Genomic DNA, 16364 nt, shown 5'->3' with positions numbered 1-16364 from the left:
CTCAGTCCTCCTCGATTAAACATTGATTTGGTATGCTTTCAGTAACATTACATAGATAGGAAACAGAGGTAAGAGTGAAAAGTCATGTGATTTTCGTGTTGGTATTACATAAAGATGGAGTGAGTATGTTTGTGGACTGAATGCCTGCAACCCATGTGTAAGTTGCTGTAACCTGGTTAGGAAGAACTTAACAGGCACTGCAGTGCTGGCTCACTGCGCCACCTCAATGGCCCTCTCAATACTCAAGCAGTTGTATACCTCCATTGTCAGTGGTTGCCTGCCACATATTACTTTATACAGCAGCTCACTGCACATATTTCAATCGTAGATTGTATACTGTAGCTTGTGCATAACTATCATGATAGCAAATGTTCGCCTAGGGTCTCCTGACACAAAGAGTAGAAATATAATATCTACAGGTACATGAAATAATTGTCAGGGAGCTTTCATGCAGGAAAAACGCTTTTGTGTACATTATGGTGGAGTCCCACCGTCAGCCACAATTTCTCTTACATACAAACTGCCTTGCAGATTCCCAGTTGAATATAATGTATCATCGTAATAGATTTATTTTAATACTTCTCAAATATCAATAATATCGCCTTCCAGCTGTTCTGAAGGACTGGTGAAGGAGAGTGGTGTCGTGGGAGGCGAGGCTGACACGGTGAACAATGGTTGTTGGCTCGCGTGCTGCCGCCTACCTTTGCATTATTGAACACCCGCCATCCAACCCACCAGCACTACCACCTCACACATGTCTGTTAATGAGCCTTATGTACTCATGTCAAGGAGTGAGTGTGTATATTGCGCAGAAACGTTGAACCCTAGAACCCAAACCTTAACAGACTGTCATACCTTCAGAAAGAGTAAAAAGTATACAACTACTGCATATCACCTTCCTGTATTCTCATAGTTTACACTTTTGGTTATAATTAACTTATCGTCCATCCTTTATCTACAAAATGTATATCGCGGACGTTCCACCAATTCTCAGTTAACTGGAAATGTGACATTCTTTCATGACAGTGAATTAGCAGTGACAGGATGTTATGGTCCAGTTGTGTCCCATATACAGAGCATTGTTTGACGTGTGAGAAGCCTTGAGTGGGGAAGGGGGTATTATCTGTCATCGTCAGATCCTTACCTCCTGATAAGTCTTTGCTTAAAATCACGTTCACTATGAGTATTGGCATCTTGGGCGTAATTGTTTAAGAGGACGATTTACCCTACACCTTCCTGCAGTTGATCCTTGTTATGGAACATGCTTAGTGAAGTACATATTTAATAAACAGCCATAACATGTTGTAATTCCTAGGAGACATTCTAGACATGCGACTGTGCATTACATCTAAATACTTGATATGTTCATCCAGTCTCTCACTTCATAAAAATGCCAGACCTCCCTTGGGCAATTGAGCTCTAGTGGAAGACGAGGAAGAAAATGAGGCGAGTTTAAAGTGGTGACCATATATCTTATGCACTTCAGGGAGTAGCAACAGTGAGACTGGAAGTGTCAACCTGGGACCCCCGACTGCTGTATGCAGGCGGCTTGAATTTAGGACACACCTTGCGAACGAAGGAACAATATCCTATCCGATTCTCAGCAGGAAAGCGAGGAGGCTACGTTGCAGGTGAGGGTAGTGAATGGCATGGTTAGCGATGTTTCCTACGAGTATCTGCTCATCATTACCACAAGAAGCTTGGCAGCAATAGCCTTCATTAAATGAAGAGTTCCTCGCTTCCTTTTCAAGATTCTCATCGGGATCCATTGCCACGAATTACTTCACGTTAACTTTCTCGACCGAGACGGTTGATAAACTGAGGACTGGTTGTCTCAAGCAAACACTATCGGTGGATGACGTTACACCTTAAATCTCTCGCGTGTAACTGCCTTCATCACGGGCAAATCATTCACACATGGTTCCAGAGGAGAGAGAGGATCTGGCTCAAGTCATCGGCTTCAGCACCCTAGCCATCCCTACACTAGATGACATTCGGTTCGCTAAATCCCCATCCGAGGTTGCCTCTCAGGATGCTGATACAGCTACCCTCCGTATTGTAACCCATAGCAGAGGAGTAAATCTGAGCAGGGGGTGCATCACTCTCAGAGCAGCAACAGCGCAGGAGAGGTAATAAGCATCGCAAAATATAATAATCACTTGCAGGGGTGCGGGATTGGGCAGGGTTGCACGGAGCGTAGTTGAAAAGTTCAAAACCACGAACGTAACAGTTTGTGCATTACGGGCCTTGTAGACCGTCTCATCATCACGGGATGGCAGCAGCCTTCGGTCGATGTTCCTTGACGTTTCTCCCGTTGGCTATGCGCAATTTTCGAATCAGGCCAGAATAAGTCAGCAAATATGATCGTGTTTTCATGTGGCATATAATCAATCAAGAGAATCCCCTTGACATCCCAGAAAAATATAGGCCAGCTCTTTCAGTAGCAGCAGAGTGCTGGAGCCTCACGGAACCTTTGCCGACGTCTTTTTTTCCTGCGGCACACCATTGTATTTTTTTTTTTTGAGGGGGGGGGGGGGGTTCGGTGTAAAGATGGGCAGGGGAAGGAAACGCTTCAGAAATGCATGTGCATGGTATAGTTTGCTGAAGTTTGCAAGTGATTTGCTGTATACGTAAATTTGGTGCCGTTTTTATACACCTCGTACAGATTGGATGTGCGTGTGTAGTGTTACAGTTTGTAGATTTAGGTAGGATATTAGCTAAGCTAAGCATCATTGACTATGTATGTTGATGGAGGACTGAAGCCTATGTTAGAGGTAATAAGCTCAATGAGAACTAAATGTGATCCATGGGATCGCTGCTGTCGCGGTCTTAAGTCAGAGGCATGTTAACACAAGGCATTTAGGACACTTTCACAGGGTCACCTACAAGTCAAACGTATTTGACAGATTAATAAGACCTTCAAGGCTGAGAGTCAGATGGAGTGACAGAATACGTTTGGAGAGTGGCTTTTCCAGAATGTTAGCGAGTAAATTCCATAGAAGGCTTTTCCATGTCAACCTGTTTTGAACGGCGCGCCAAGTACCCTTTAAGCTGAAGTTTATAAGAACACTGAGATGTACCATGAGACGGTCAGCCTTGTGAGCCTTCCCATTCTGAACCTCGAACCAGATATTCTGGACTCGCCTAGTCTGCAAATAGTAAAACGCGACATCAATCGTTTTTCCAGCCTAAGGGGAGGGGCCCCCACACGCTCAATTGGGCTCTGACTTACGTACTGTATACCTTTATGTTATACCTCTGTCGTCGTGAAGTTTCTGCCGTATATTTCTCTGCTGCTTTCGTTTTATATCTGCGCGTTAAAGTCGTTAATAATGTTCAGTATTTACGATGTATCTTTCATTTGTCACGAATCGTATAGCCCCATTTGTACCATCTGTCTTTGCAGCACGTATGATGCAGAGGCCAAGTTAGTAGATATTCCATCTCTCTTTTTGCAACACAACCATCAAGACCCTGGCAAGACCTCCCTTATGCAGCACAGCTGTGGGACCTCGGTAATGTATCCCATCTACAGCATAGATACAGGACCTCGGCAACATCTTCCATCTACAGCACAACCTCGGGACCTTATAAACGCTTTCTCGTTTCAGTAGCACAAGCACGGGACCTTGACAACGCCTCTCCCCTTTTGCAGCATATCCACAAGACCTCAAAAACATTTGCTCCCTTCTGCAGCAGTCACGGAACTTCGGCAACGCTTCCCTTGTTACATAACCACAGGACCTCGGCAACTCCCCCCTTCAGTTGCACAACTATAGGACCTCGGCAACGCCAACCCCCTTCAAGAGCACAGCCTGGGACCTTTTGTAGCACAATCAAGGGACCTCGGCAACGCCTCTTCCCTCCTGTAGCACAATCACAGGACTTCGGCAACGCCTGTCTTCTGCAGTAATGTAACGGGACCTTGACAACGCCTTTCTACAGCGCAACCACAGGGATCTTGGCAACGTCTCTTTCCCTCTATAACACAACTATGGGACCTTGAGAACGCCAATCCTCTTCTGCAGAACAACTACAGGACCTCGGCAACGCCTCATCCCTTCTGCAGCACAACCACGGGACCTTAGCAACGTTTCTCTGTTGAACAACCGAAGGACCTCGTTTACGCCTTCCCTCTTCTGCAGTACTACCACGGGACCTCGACAACGTCTCCTCTCGTATGTAGCGCAATCTTAGGAACTCGGGAACGCTGTCTTCCTTCTGCAGCACAACAACGGGAAATAAGGAACGCCTCCCTCTGCAGCAAGTGAATGGGAACATCCGTACGTAGCGCAATCTTAGGAACTCGGGAACGCTGTCTTCCCTCTGCAGCACAACAACGGGAAATAAGGAACGCCTTCCTCCCTTCTGCAGCACAGTGATGGGGACCTCCGTGACATCTCCGCTCAGAAGCAACACCATGAGAGCAAGGAACGGCCTTTCCTGTGCGACACTGACAAGGCAAAGACACTCTTCTGTGGCAGCACCACAGAACTTAGGCATAACCACGAGACCTCAGTATCGCCTTTTCCTGTCTATAGCACAACCACGGGACCGAGGGAACGCCTCCTCCCTTCTACAACGCCACATGAACCGTGCTACGCCTTATCTGTTTTGCAGAAGTACCATGATTCACATTCCCGTAGGAGCAACAGGAGCAAAGGCAACAACAATCTTATATTGTAAAAGCACCACAGAACTACCTCGCCTTTTTTGCCGTTGTTCCTGCAACATTTCTAGCCCTGACTTGCGCATGTATTACCTTTGATGAAAATAAATATAATTGTATTTTACATATAGACAGCATTTGTAACGAGCTGCATTAGTTACGGGGAGGAATATTCGTGTTACTTAGGATTTTGTTCATGTTACTGTACATCTTTATGTAACTTATAGCTGTGTATTATCATTCATTCATTTAAGGCTATGTTAACTTATGTTTTTTCTAATGCAAGACACCAATCAGTTCAATGCATGTATCTCTACCCACAGCGGTATCTCCTTTATCATTCTTTTAACCATTTTTTTTTTTTTTTACCCCCAGGAAAGAATTGAAAGATCTTACCTCTTTTTCATGTTAGATAGTGTAAAGTGATAAAAAATTGATATTACCGACGGCAGTGTACGTGGATGTTAATAAATATAATGCTGGCGGCCAAGGAGTTTACAGCTGCTTCAGTACAGTCACCTAAGCACGACGAGAAAAGGTTAACCATGGCTTCGAAGTTTGCAGGAAAGATTGCAATTATCACAGGTGTATAATTTTTAAAGTTTTCAAATTTGTCGAATAGGAAAATAACTACATGTTATTATATATAGTAAGAGTAAAAGAGGATGTCATTTTGTTGCTGTGGTAAAAAAAAGGTTAAACTATCAGGGAAGCAACCCAAACCATATTTGGACTCTCCAGATTTGATGAAACTACCTCACTACAACAATCTGTGTGATGTTCTTTATTTCTCCGTCCCTCGTTGGACTTTTGTGATTTATATTTGAAAATTAAGGTGGGAGGGGGTGAGAGTTTTACACTCGTGTTGCCCCCGTCTCTGTATATACATGTCTTCTGTGTATGGACACACGTATACCCACACATACTATATCCCATGTATGGCAGATTGTTGTTCTGTGGTGTTAGACCCACACACACAAATGTAACATCATAAAGTACAAATTCAAGGACACAAATACTACATGATAAGTACGGGGATAGTGGGGAGGGTTTTTGAAGATCAGGGAAAACGTAGACTTTGTAGGTGGATCACATTGATGTAACTTCATGAAAATCTCTCATAACACTGGTATGAGATCTGTGAGGAAAAACTTTGTGCTGGAAAGATACATCAGTATTTGGGATATGCAGTATATAAAACTTGAATACTGTGTATATTTGATCACCATACGACAAAATCTGTGTTGTTTCTGTGGAAAATAACCAGTGGAGAACCAAAAATCTTGATTTCGAGTTAATATAGAGCTATGACGAGAGGTTAAGTACCTTAAAGCTATAATTATTTGAGAAGAGGAGGATCAGAGAGGATGTAGAGATGCAAGGTTTTGACAGGAATCACTTTCTGTAAAGGGAAATACAATGAAATTTTTCAAAGGAAGGCCCAAATTACGGATGAAACAGGATTATTGCTATCAGAGACATGCATGTGAATAGAATAGTCGACCACAAATAGTAAATGCCAGTACCACAAACGAAGTAAAAGCCAGACTGGTTAAGTACCTGCTTGACATTAATTATTAGAGTGTGCTTATCCAGACTCAATAACCTTTAAGTGTAACACCCTGTAGCAGTTGATATTTTCCACATTTTTTAATGTTATATGAAGAATGTAGTTGCGATAGTTTATTTGCAGCCATGTCCTGGAGATATACCTTAGTGTGTACACAAACACATTCATTGTGCACACTTGACCATGTGGCATGATGCAGCAGGTGAATAATAATGGTTTGTTTCAGTTATAACTGAAAATCAAGGTTAATCTACCTCTAAGGAAAGTAAGGTAAATTTTCATAGTTTTGTCAATTTTTACATAAGAACATAAGAAGTAAGGACAATGCAAGAGGCCTATTGGCCCATGCTAGGTAGGTCCTGAGTTTGTCCATCCTACCTTTTACATTAATTAACCCATGATTATCATAGCCCCCCCCCCCCCCCCGTTGACTTTTTTTTATGGTTTCTTACAAATGGAGTGTCTTCAGGACCAGCACTGATCCAATATTTCCCCAGGGTCTGAAATCGATAGAGCTAACTTTATGCCAGACCTTGCTGTAGGCACACTAAGGATTGGTCAGAGGCTAGGTTCTAAGCTAGATTGGAGAGAAGGTTTGATCAAGTAGATGGTAGGTAAAGTCTTTGGATCTAAGCTTGGAACCTTGTGTAACAAAAGACCTAGCCTTATGTAGAATGAAACAACCTAAGCTAGAATTTAAATGAAGGACTTGGCCTTTGACTTACATTAACTCAGTGTAGGATCTAACTTCAGAACTTAATGTAAAACCTAACTTACAGATGTAATGTTGGACTTAGCCTAACCAAAAGACCTGATGTGGGACATAACCAAGGAATCAAGTATAGGAACATGACCTAATGTAAAGGCAACGGAACCTAATAAATGGACTTACCATAGGACCTAAACTATGACCAAACCTGAAAACTTAATGGAGGGCTTAACCTAAACATGTATTATGAACTCAGCTCCACCAGTTTTGAAGTTTCTGTACATTGGAGACTTGTATCATTTCCTGAGTATGGAGGTTAGGAATAGCATCAGTTTTGGGGGACACTTTAAGAAAAGGACTGTAAAGTTTCAGTTTAATCCTGCCATAAAAATAGCTTTGGAATATGAATATTTTTTGATTGGCAGTGGTTGTGTTGTATGTAAAGAAGAGAATAAGAGTGATAAAGCATGGTTGGTAGTATTAGGTAGGCAGCCAACAACCAGGGAAGTATATTACCAAATCTACCCGCCAGCACTTCATTGGTTGTAAAGTTGCTCTCCTCTGAATGAGTAGCTGTTTTTTGTTTCTGCCTCACCCACACATGAACTATTGGCATGCTGTCCACAAGCACACAACCTGTCTTTGTCACATAACACTTGACAACAACTCACACAGCTCATTCTTTTTAATTAGATTTTTCTGTGGTGAACACTGTGTGCTAGCTCTGCCTTTTGGCAAAATTGTCAATGCAATAGATAGTAGTCATAGGTAGGAACATTTAGGTAATAGCATTAGGTAGAAACAGATCGAAGTAGTAGGTAGGAAGGAGCATTAGGTAGGATCCTCTGTAAACTCTGTGCTAGGGCACGATTCAAATAAATTTTTTTGTATGAAAATATATGAGTCTATTGCAGGGAAAGTAGTGGAAGTTAGTGATAATGTTAATGTATAAAGTAAACATTTGTAGGAGGGTGCATTTGTTGGAAATGAAGTGTTTGAGGACAATATGTAGTGTGAGGTGGTTTGTTTGCATAAGTAATGAAAGTGTGAGAGATGTGTGGTCATAAAAAGAGTGTGGTTGAGAGAGAGCAGAAGAGGGTGTGTTGAAATGATTTGGACATATGGATATAATGAGTGAGGGAAGGTTGATAAAGAGGATATATGTGTCAGAGGTGAAGGGAGCAAGGAGAAGCAGGAATCCAAATTGGAGGTGGAAGGATGGAAAAGATTTTGAGCATTCGGGGTCTGAACATACAGGAGGGTGAGAGGTGTGCTAGGAGTAGAGTGAATTGGAACGATCTGGTATACCGGATTAGACGTGCTGTCAATGGACTGAACCTGGACATGTGAAATGTCTGGGGTAAATTGTGGAAAGACCTGTGGGGCCTGGATGTGGATAGGAAGCTGTGGTTATGGTGCATTACACATGACAGCTAGAGGCTGAGTGCGAATGAATGTGGCCTTTTTTTTGTCTGTTTTCCTGGCGCTGCCTCATTGACACGGGGTAGCGATGCTGTCTCCTGTGGGGTAGGGTGGCACCAGGAATGGATGAAAGCAAGCAAATGTGAATATGGAAATGTGTGCATATGTGTATGTCTGTGTAATGTATGTGTATGTATGCATATGTGTATATGTACATGTATGAATACATGTACATACACGATCAAGTATAATGATAATATTAATTCTATGAACTAATTTAAGAAACATGACCTAAAGTCATAGTTGACATATAAGTACTGTTGACATTGTTTTCTCCAAATAGTGACATGGTGAAGCATATTTGCTGGAATGTGTTTGTAAACATATCATTGCACATTGTATCATGAATAATTGTATTCCTTACTTTCAGGTGCATCTTCTGGAATAGGTGCTGCAACTGCCATATTATTTTCTCGTCTTGGAGCATCACTAGTGCTCACTGGTCGTAATGTTGAGAATCTTCATGCTGTTGCGGAGAAATGCAGTAGCGGTAATGCCAGCAATAAGCCTCTTACAGTTCAAGGTAATATATTTCAGGTGAATTATATTTGAATGAAAACTAACACCTCAGTGAGAAAACATTTGATTACATGTATTATGCTTGCAAATTTTATATATTATGTAAGGAGTTTTCATTCATTATCTTTTAACCAATTCCTGTGTATTATGGGTTGGTCAAGTACCTACAGCTCACTCGTGTATATCCACAGTTTATATCATGTTTGTTAAATTGAATAGTTTCTCATTACAATGGTATTTCTTATTTACTCTGAATAATCAGTGGAAAGTCGAATGAGACTATCTTTCATCTTATGCATGGAATGTCTCTACCACACATGATTGACCATCATTCTCTTGGTGTTTTCATCTGAAATATTTATCTCGACTTTTCACTCATTGCACTCTTCATTCCCTTTTCTTATTTACTTTTCATAACTCCATTCATATTGTCATAGCTCATCTTCACCATTCAGTTTTGCATAGGCATTTCAGCTTGGGGCAACACCTTGCTGCCTGTTTTGGCACCTTGCTCATTTACAGATTATTGAATGATGCTGTCCCTTTTTTCGACTAGTGCTACCTTCTCAGATGATGGCTTGCCTCAGTATTAACTCACTTCTAAAACTGTCTTTCCCTCTGTCAAAAGTGATATGAAAGTTTTATTCAAAGGAGAGAAATGCTGGACATGAGAGCTTAAACCAGTTATGAGAAACCAAACCATAGCATTGGCAGCATGTGGTCACATGAGATTGTTAAGCAAGGCAGCACTTGTACCTCATCAAACACACCTTCCACTTTGACTAAGAAGTGACTCACACCTTGCAGAAAAGTAACTTAATTCATTCTCTGGTGGAATTAAAAGCACAATGATGATGCTGCCTCACAGTTTAGGCAATTCCCATGTGTAATAGCCCAAGGATGCCTTTTCACAGATTGTTTAGAGATATTTAGCCTAGAGAGATGTTTTAAAGAAATATAATATGTACAAAAAAATAACAGCAAACAGCATTGCATGTGTTAGATGAACATTAACATTTATGCATGCCTGACCACATTTAGCCTAATCGTGTTTCTTTGTCGAGCTTTTTTATAAAACAGTAATTATTGTATTTCTCAGTGCATACTATGATTATTATTTATGAAGTATGATAGGAGAATGATTTGTAAGTAAAAAAAAAGTTCAGTCATTATTTTACATTACCAGCAAGTGAAACAGTGATTTTATATATTTTAATCTCATAAGAGAAAAGGGACCCCATCCATGATATGATGAGTTACAAGTTATATAGATCATTGCAAAGCAAGCATTTGTGAACAGAAACGTAAAAAGAAATTGTGTTCAATCATAAGCTGCTGCACAAATGCGAAATGATAGTAAACATATAAGAGTGTGATACTAGATTTGTTATTATCACATTCACCTTAGATGGCCTAATGGGACCCACTCCCCGTACTTGAGAATTAGACCTGAAACTCTCTCTCTCTCTCTCTCTCTCTCTCTCTCTCTCTCTCTCTCTCTCTCTCTCTCTCTCTCTCTCTCTCTCTCTCTCTCTCATGCTAAGTGCACACCTCTACCAAAGATGATTAGTAATAAGACATGTGCAGATATACTTCACTATTCTCCCTCCAACAAACCCACTATAATTGCCACCCTCTAAAAGGGCTCGTAAGAGAGAAATGCATAAGGTGCTAAAATGAGGGTTACATCTATACGTGCAACAACTAAGCCTAGAGACTTACATTTGTTAGTTTAGGTTGTATTTAATGAAAACTTACTTCAAAATATAATGGAGGTTTGAAGTGGTGGCGGACTTGGCTATAGCCATGTGGCTTTTTTTTTTCTATCTCTCTAGTCTCTAACCCCCCTCCATTAGCATGTAAACATATGTGTACTTTGTGACATACTTCATCCTATTCAAGAACTGACTGTGGTGTATTCATAGGATTGAGTGAATTGGAACAATGTGGTAAACAGGAGGCTGCTTGCTGTCAGTGGACCAAGGCATGTGAAACAGCTAGGGGAAACCAAGCAAAAGGTCTTTGGGGGCCTGTCTATGGACAGGGGGCTGTAGTTTTGGTGTAGCGGACAACTAGAGAATGGATGTGAGCAAATGTGGCTCGTCTTCATCTGTTCTTGCCGTGATCTTGCTGACACTGGAAATGGCAAACAAGTATGATAAAAAAGGCGTAACAAATGTAAACTGGACAGTTGGTTTTTACCGCAAAGTGTGTTGGCATGTTGTCTTGGGGCAGTTCAAGAGACTAGAACTTAGTATAAGAGAGAAAATTGAAATAAGTTCCACAGATCAGAAAAAGATGACCTTTTAGGAAGGTAAGAAAGGGGCTCAGCAACCAAAGCAGCAAGATATTGGTAGATTGGTGACTTTGTTAAAGATGGATAGTTTATTAACCATTTCATGGTTTTTTAGAGTTTAAGCAGAAAATAATGTTATTCCCTCTTCCCCAGCTGATTTGAATGATGAGACAGATACAAAACGTATTGTTGAAGAAACCATCAAGAAATATGGACAGCTAGATATTCTAGTAAATAATGCAGGCATCTTAGAAATGGGTTCAATTGAGACCACATCCCTGGAACAATATGATCGTGTTATGAATACTAATGTCCGGTGAGTGAAAATGTGGTATGAAATAAAACTCATGTTTGAGTACCTATTGTTTTCACTGAGAAGGTCTGGTTGCTCTGTATGAATCCATTTATTTTCATATCATGAATTGCAAAAAAAACTGGTAAATGAAGCTTCATTTTTTTATTTTCACATTGTATATCATCCCATGTGAAAGATGCACATTTAACCCTTACTATCTGAGAGTTATAATGTAAAGACTTTGTAGTAGGCTTCAGTAATCATCATATGAGTGCTAGTGTATGTGAACTTTGTTTGAATCTCCCGCCAGTATTTTGACATTTTTATGGCTCATAAGTGTTACCTTACCCTGGTTACTATGGGTGCTTTTGTCAGAGACAACCTCTCTTAAGAAGTGATTCTTAAGTATAAATGATTATGCAACTATATGTAAGTGTGTGTAGGCATAAGATTTTAAGTGCATAGGGCCTGAACATGTAGAAGGGTGAAAGGTGTGCACAGGCTGAAGTGAACTGGAGCAGTGTTTTGTACAGGAAGCAATTTGCTATCAGTGGATTGAACCAGAGCATCTGAGTCATCTTCGGAAAATCACATAAGTTCTGTGGGCATTGGTTTTGAATAAGGGGCTGTGGTTTTGGTGCATTATTCATGACAGGTGGGGAATGAATGTGAGTGAATGAGGCCGTTACTTTGTCTGTTCCTGGAGCTACTTTTGTATTGTGGGAAGCAGTGAACAGCTGAGTGAATGTGTCAGCAGTTTTGATGCAAGAGATTGGCTATTGATGATGGGTGATTTAAATGCGGAAGTGAGCAATTTTGCAGTTAAGGATATAATTAGTGAAGCTTGTGAATTTGTGTGCTGAAAAAGGACTAGTGATTGGGAATATCTTGTTTAAAAAGAGGGACATTCATATGAAGGAGAGACAGCAAGAGGGCATTATTGAATTTCATATGAAATTGAATGATGTTCAAAGAGAAACTCCTGGATATGAATGTGTTGAGAGGGACAGCTGATGGGATATCTGATCATTACTTGGTTGAAGGAAAAGTGAAAACCTATAGAGAGTCTTGGAACAGAGGGAATATGAGAGTGAAGCAGGGGGTGAAAGTAAGTGAGCTTGGAAAAGTGTTTGAAGGAACAGCAGGAAAGATTAGATGTAGAATGGCTAAAGGTGATAGTAAATGAAGCAAAGGAAGTGGATGAGAAATAGGAGACATTCAGGGAAGCAGTGCTGGCATGTGTGAGAGAAACATTCGGTATATGGAAGGTGGGAGGCCGGTAGGTGGGAAAGGGTAGTGAGTCGTGGAATGACAAAGTTAAGTTACAAGTGAGAGAGGAAGGAGAGGTATTTGGGTGGTACTTACAGGGAAGGAGTGCAAGTGATTAGGAGATGTACAAGAGAAAGTGAAAGGAGGTCAAGAGGAAAGTTCAGTGGTTGAAAAAGAAGGCAAATTAAGAGTTGGGGTAAGGAAGTATTGATAAACATCAAGGAGGATAAGATATTTTGGAAAGAGGTTGATATTGTGAGAAAATCAAGAGAACAAATGGGGACATTTATGAAGGGGCAAATGGGGAAGTGTTAACAGTTAGTGATAAAATGAGGGGAAACTATTTCAGCACACCCTTTTCAGCTCTGTCAACCACAACTCTCCCTGTTTCCACAACTGTCTCTTATCCTTTCATTACTTACTCAATCAAACCACTTCACAGCACATACTGTCCTCAAACATTTAATTTCCAGCAGATTTTCATCTATAGCCTATGACTGACATCTGTACAGCATTATTGGGACTGCTAGACTTTCAGACATACAAATTTTTGCCCTCCTAGATAATGACCTCTCTTTCCACACATTCCTTAGAGCTCCTAGAACCTCCCCCCCCCTTACCCACCCTGTGATTGACTTCCACTTCCATGGTTCCATCACTGCCTGTGTCCATTCCCATTTATCGAATAAACTCCTCTTCTTCCATAACCTTGCTTTTATTCACATTTACTTTCAACTTTCTCCTCTCACACAGTCCCCCAGACTCAAACCACTACTTCTGCAGTTTCTCACTTGAATCTTCCACATGTTATGTGTCATCAATAAACAACAGTTGACTTGCTTCCCGGGAATCCCCCTCACCTCATACAGACTCCAACCTGAAATACACTACGGTGTGTGTGTCTGTGTGTGTCTGAGTGCGTACATACTGAGTAGTCATGGTAAATATATACAAGGTTAAAAAGACAGGGTGGCATAAGTGTGAAACTCTCTCCCTTTCACCAAGACCCTTGCATTTACCACTCCCACTACCCCATCGTAAACAAATTAAACAACCATAGTGACATGGCACTCCCCTGCTGTAGACCCACCTTCACCTGGAATCACTCACCTCTCACTTCCTTCTTGCACAAATGCCATACACTCGATAAAGATTTCTCTCTGCTTCTAGTAGCTTTCCCGTTGCACCATATATTCTACAAGGCATCTCCATCAACCCAATGATGTATTTTTTCATACAAATCCCTCTGTTTCTCTTAGTATTTTTTGCACACATTCTTCAACACAAACACTTGATCCACATGTCCTCTGGCACTCCTGAAACCACATTTTTTTCACTAATCTGATGATCTATGCATGCCACTACCCTCTCAGTCACCACTATCCCACACAACTTGTCAGGTACACTCAACAAACTTACACTTCTGAAATGCCTATCCTCGGGGACCTCACCATGATCCACACATACTCTGAAAATCCTAAAAAAAAAAAGCTGTCAATAACACAGTCACCCCCTTTCTTAAGAAATTCAACTGCTGCCTTACCAGTTTCATCTTATTCAAGGCTTTCACCACCTTTATCTTTTCCAAACCACCAGTCATGACTCTTTCACTTTGCATACCTCCATGAACCAAACACCCCACATCTGCCACCCTAGCATCATACACATCTAACATTCCTTCAAAATACTTATTCCATCTTTTCACCTCATCACTGCCTGTTGTCACTTTCCCATTTGCCCTTTTCACCAATGTTCCAATTTTTCTCTTGATTGCCTCACACTTTCATTATCCTTCCAATGGAATTTTTTTGTTATCCCTGAGGTGTATTGATGCTCACTCATTCCAACAGTCATTTGCATTTCTTTTCAACTTCTGCACCTTTCTTGTGACCTTCTGTCACTTTTCATTGTACATCTCTCACTTGCTCACACTCCTTCCTTATAGATAATGCCCATAAACCTCTTGTTTCTCCTTCACTGGCAGCTTAACTTTGTCTTTCCACCACTTGCTGCCCTTTCTTACCTGCCCACTTCCCATCTTCAGCATGCCACATGCTTCTCTTACATATACTAGTACTATTTCCCGAGACAACTCACATTCCGAGACACCTCACATTCCTCACCTACTCACCTAGTTTCCTTCACTCTCAACTTTTGCCATTCTGTACTCAATCTTTCCTAGTATCTCTTCACACAAGCATCTATTCCAAGTTCACTTACATCTTTTCCTTCCACACATTTTTGCCATTTCCCGCATCATTGAGGTAATGTGAGGAACAGATGAAGAAATGGCCTCATCTGCTCACTTCCACTATCTAGATGTCATGTGCAATGCACCAAAACCAGAGCCCCCTGTCCACAACCAGACCTACACACCTTTCCTCGGTTTCTTGCAACTTTACTATGCCATAGTTCAGCACATTGACAGTACATCATACCCCATATATCACATCACTCCAGTTTGCTGTGCTCCTTGCAAGCCTCACACTTTCTTGCATGTTCAGGTCCTGAACCTTCAAAGCATTCCTTACCTCATCCTTCCACCTCCTTGGTTTTCCCCTTTTCCTAGTTCCCTCCACTCCTGATATGTGTACTCTGTTAGTTATCCTTTTCTCACGTATTTTCTCCATGTGTCTAAACCAAAACAGCACGCCTTCGTCATTTCTCTCAGATACTCCTCGTACAACTACACCTCTCACTTACCCTGCCATTTCTTATGATCAGCCCACCTTACACTTGATGTTATCCTCAAACTTGTTACATGTATTTCCAAACCATTCACCATATTCTCTACATTTATGTAAAAGACTCATGCCTGGCATCCATACAACACCAGTAGTACTACTGTACCTTCCAACATACACATTTTTGCCTTGAAAGACAGTGACCTCTCCTTCCACACTTTCGTCATTGTACTCAAGACGTTTGACCCCCTTACTGCATGGCTCACTTCAGCTTCAATGGTTCCATTTGTTACCATGTCCACTCCCCGGTATCTTAAACACTCCTCTTCCTGTAAGTTCTCTCCATTCGAACTCACACTCCAAATAATTTCCCTTTTCACTAGTAAACCTAATAATCTGGCTTTTGTTCACAGTTACTCTCATCTTTCTCCTAAGTGCTCTGCCAGGCTCACTGGTACCTGTACCTGCCACCCGTGCTGTGTCATCAGCAATCAACACCTGCCTCACTTCCAATAGATTTCATACCTGCTCTTCTCTCCTAAACTCCTGCATTGACCAATTGCCACCGTGTTCCACTACTTTCTTGGCTTGTTGGGCATTTTATGGCAGTACTTGGAAGAATATGTCCATGAAACTGTGATGAGTAGAAAGAAAAGACTGTCTTTTTATTTTGATCATTTACTTTTAGTTGGTTTTACTAAAATATTATATTATTTTTACCAGGGCTATCTACCACCTGACAATGCTGGCAACTCCTTATTTGATTGAGTCCAAGGGAAATATAGTCAATGTCTCCAGTGTCAATGGAATCAGATCGGTAAGTATTATATTCCTAAACTTAAAGTCTCTCATTTGAATGCTGATTTTGGAA

At 41.1% G+C, this 16364-nt stretch overlaps 1 protein-coding gene across 2 annotated transcripts in view; it reads left to right on the top strand.

Annotated features, from left to right (window-relative positions):
• Positions 1-4952: 4952 nt before the first annotated feature.
• Positions 4953-16364, top strand: part of LOC139760484 (3-oxoacyl-[acyl-carrier-protein] reductase FabG-like) — a 36881-nt gene continuing 25469 nt past the window's right edge. The window contains exons 1-4 of one of the 2 annotated variants that reach the window (XM_071683766.1): positions 4953-5254; positions 8801-8953; positions 11399-11561; positions 16217-16310. In XM_071683766.1, coding sequence (XP_071539867.1) covers positions 5131-5254; positions 8801-8953; positions 11399-11561; positions 16217-16310 — 534 coding nt within the window. In that variant the 5' untranslated portion in view covers positions 4953-5130. Of the gene's footprint in view, positions 5255-6407; positions 6442-8800; positions 8954-11398; positions 11562-16216; positions 16311-16364 lie in introns of those variants that run through there. The other variant, XM_071683768.1, reaches the window with a different exon arrangement.

This window comes from Panulirus ornatus, chromosome 37 (assembly GCF_036320965.1).
Source record: "Panulirus ornatus isolate Po-2019 chromosome 37, ASM3632096v1, whole genome shotgun sequence".
Taxonomy (NCBI): Eukaryota; Metazoa; Arthropoda; class Malacostraca; order Decapoda; family Palinuridae; genus Panulirus; species Panulirus ornatus.
This window is presented reverse-complemented; position numbering and strand designations above follow the sequence as displayed.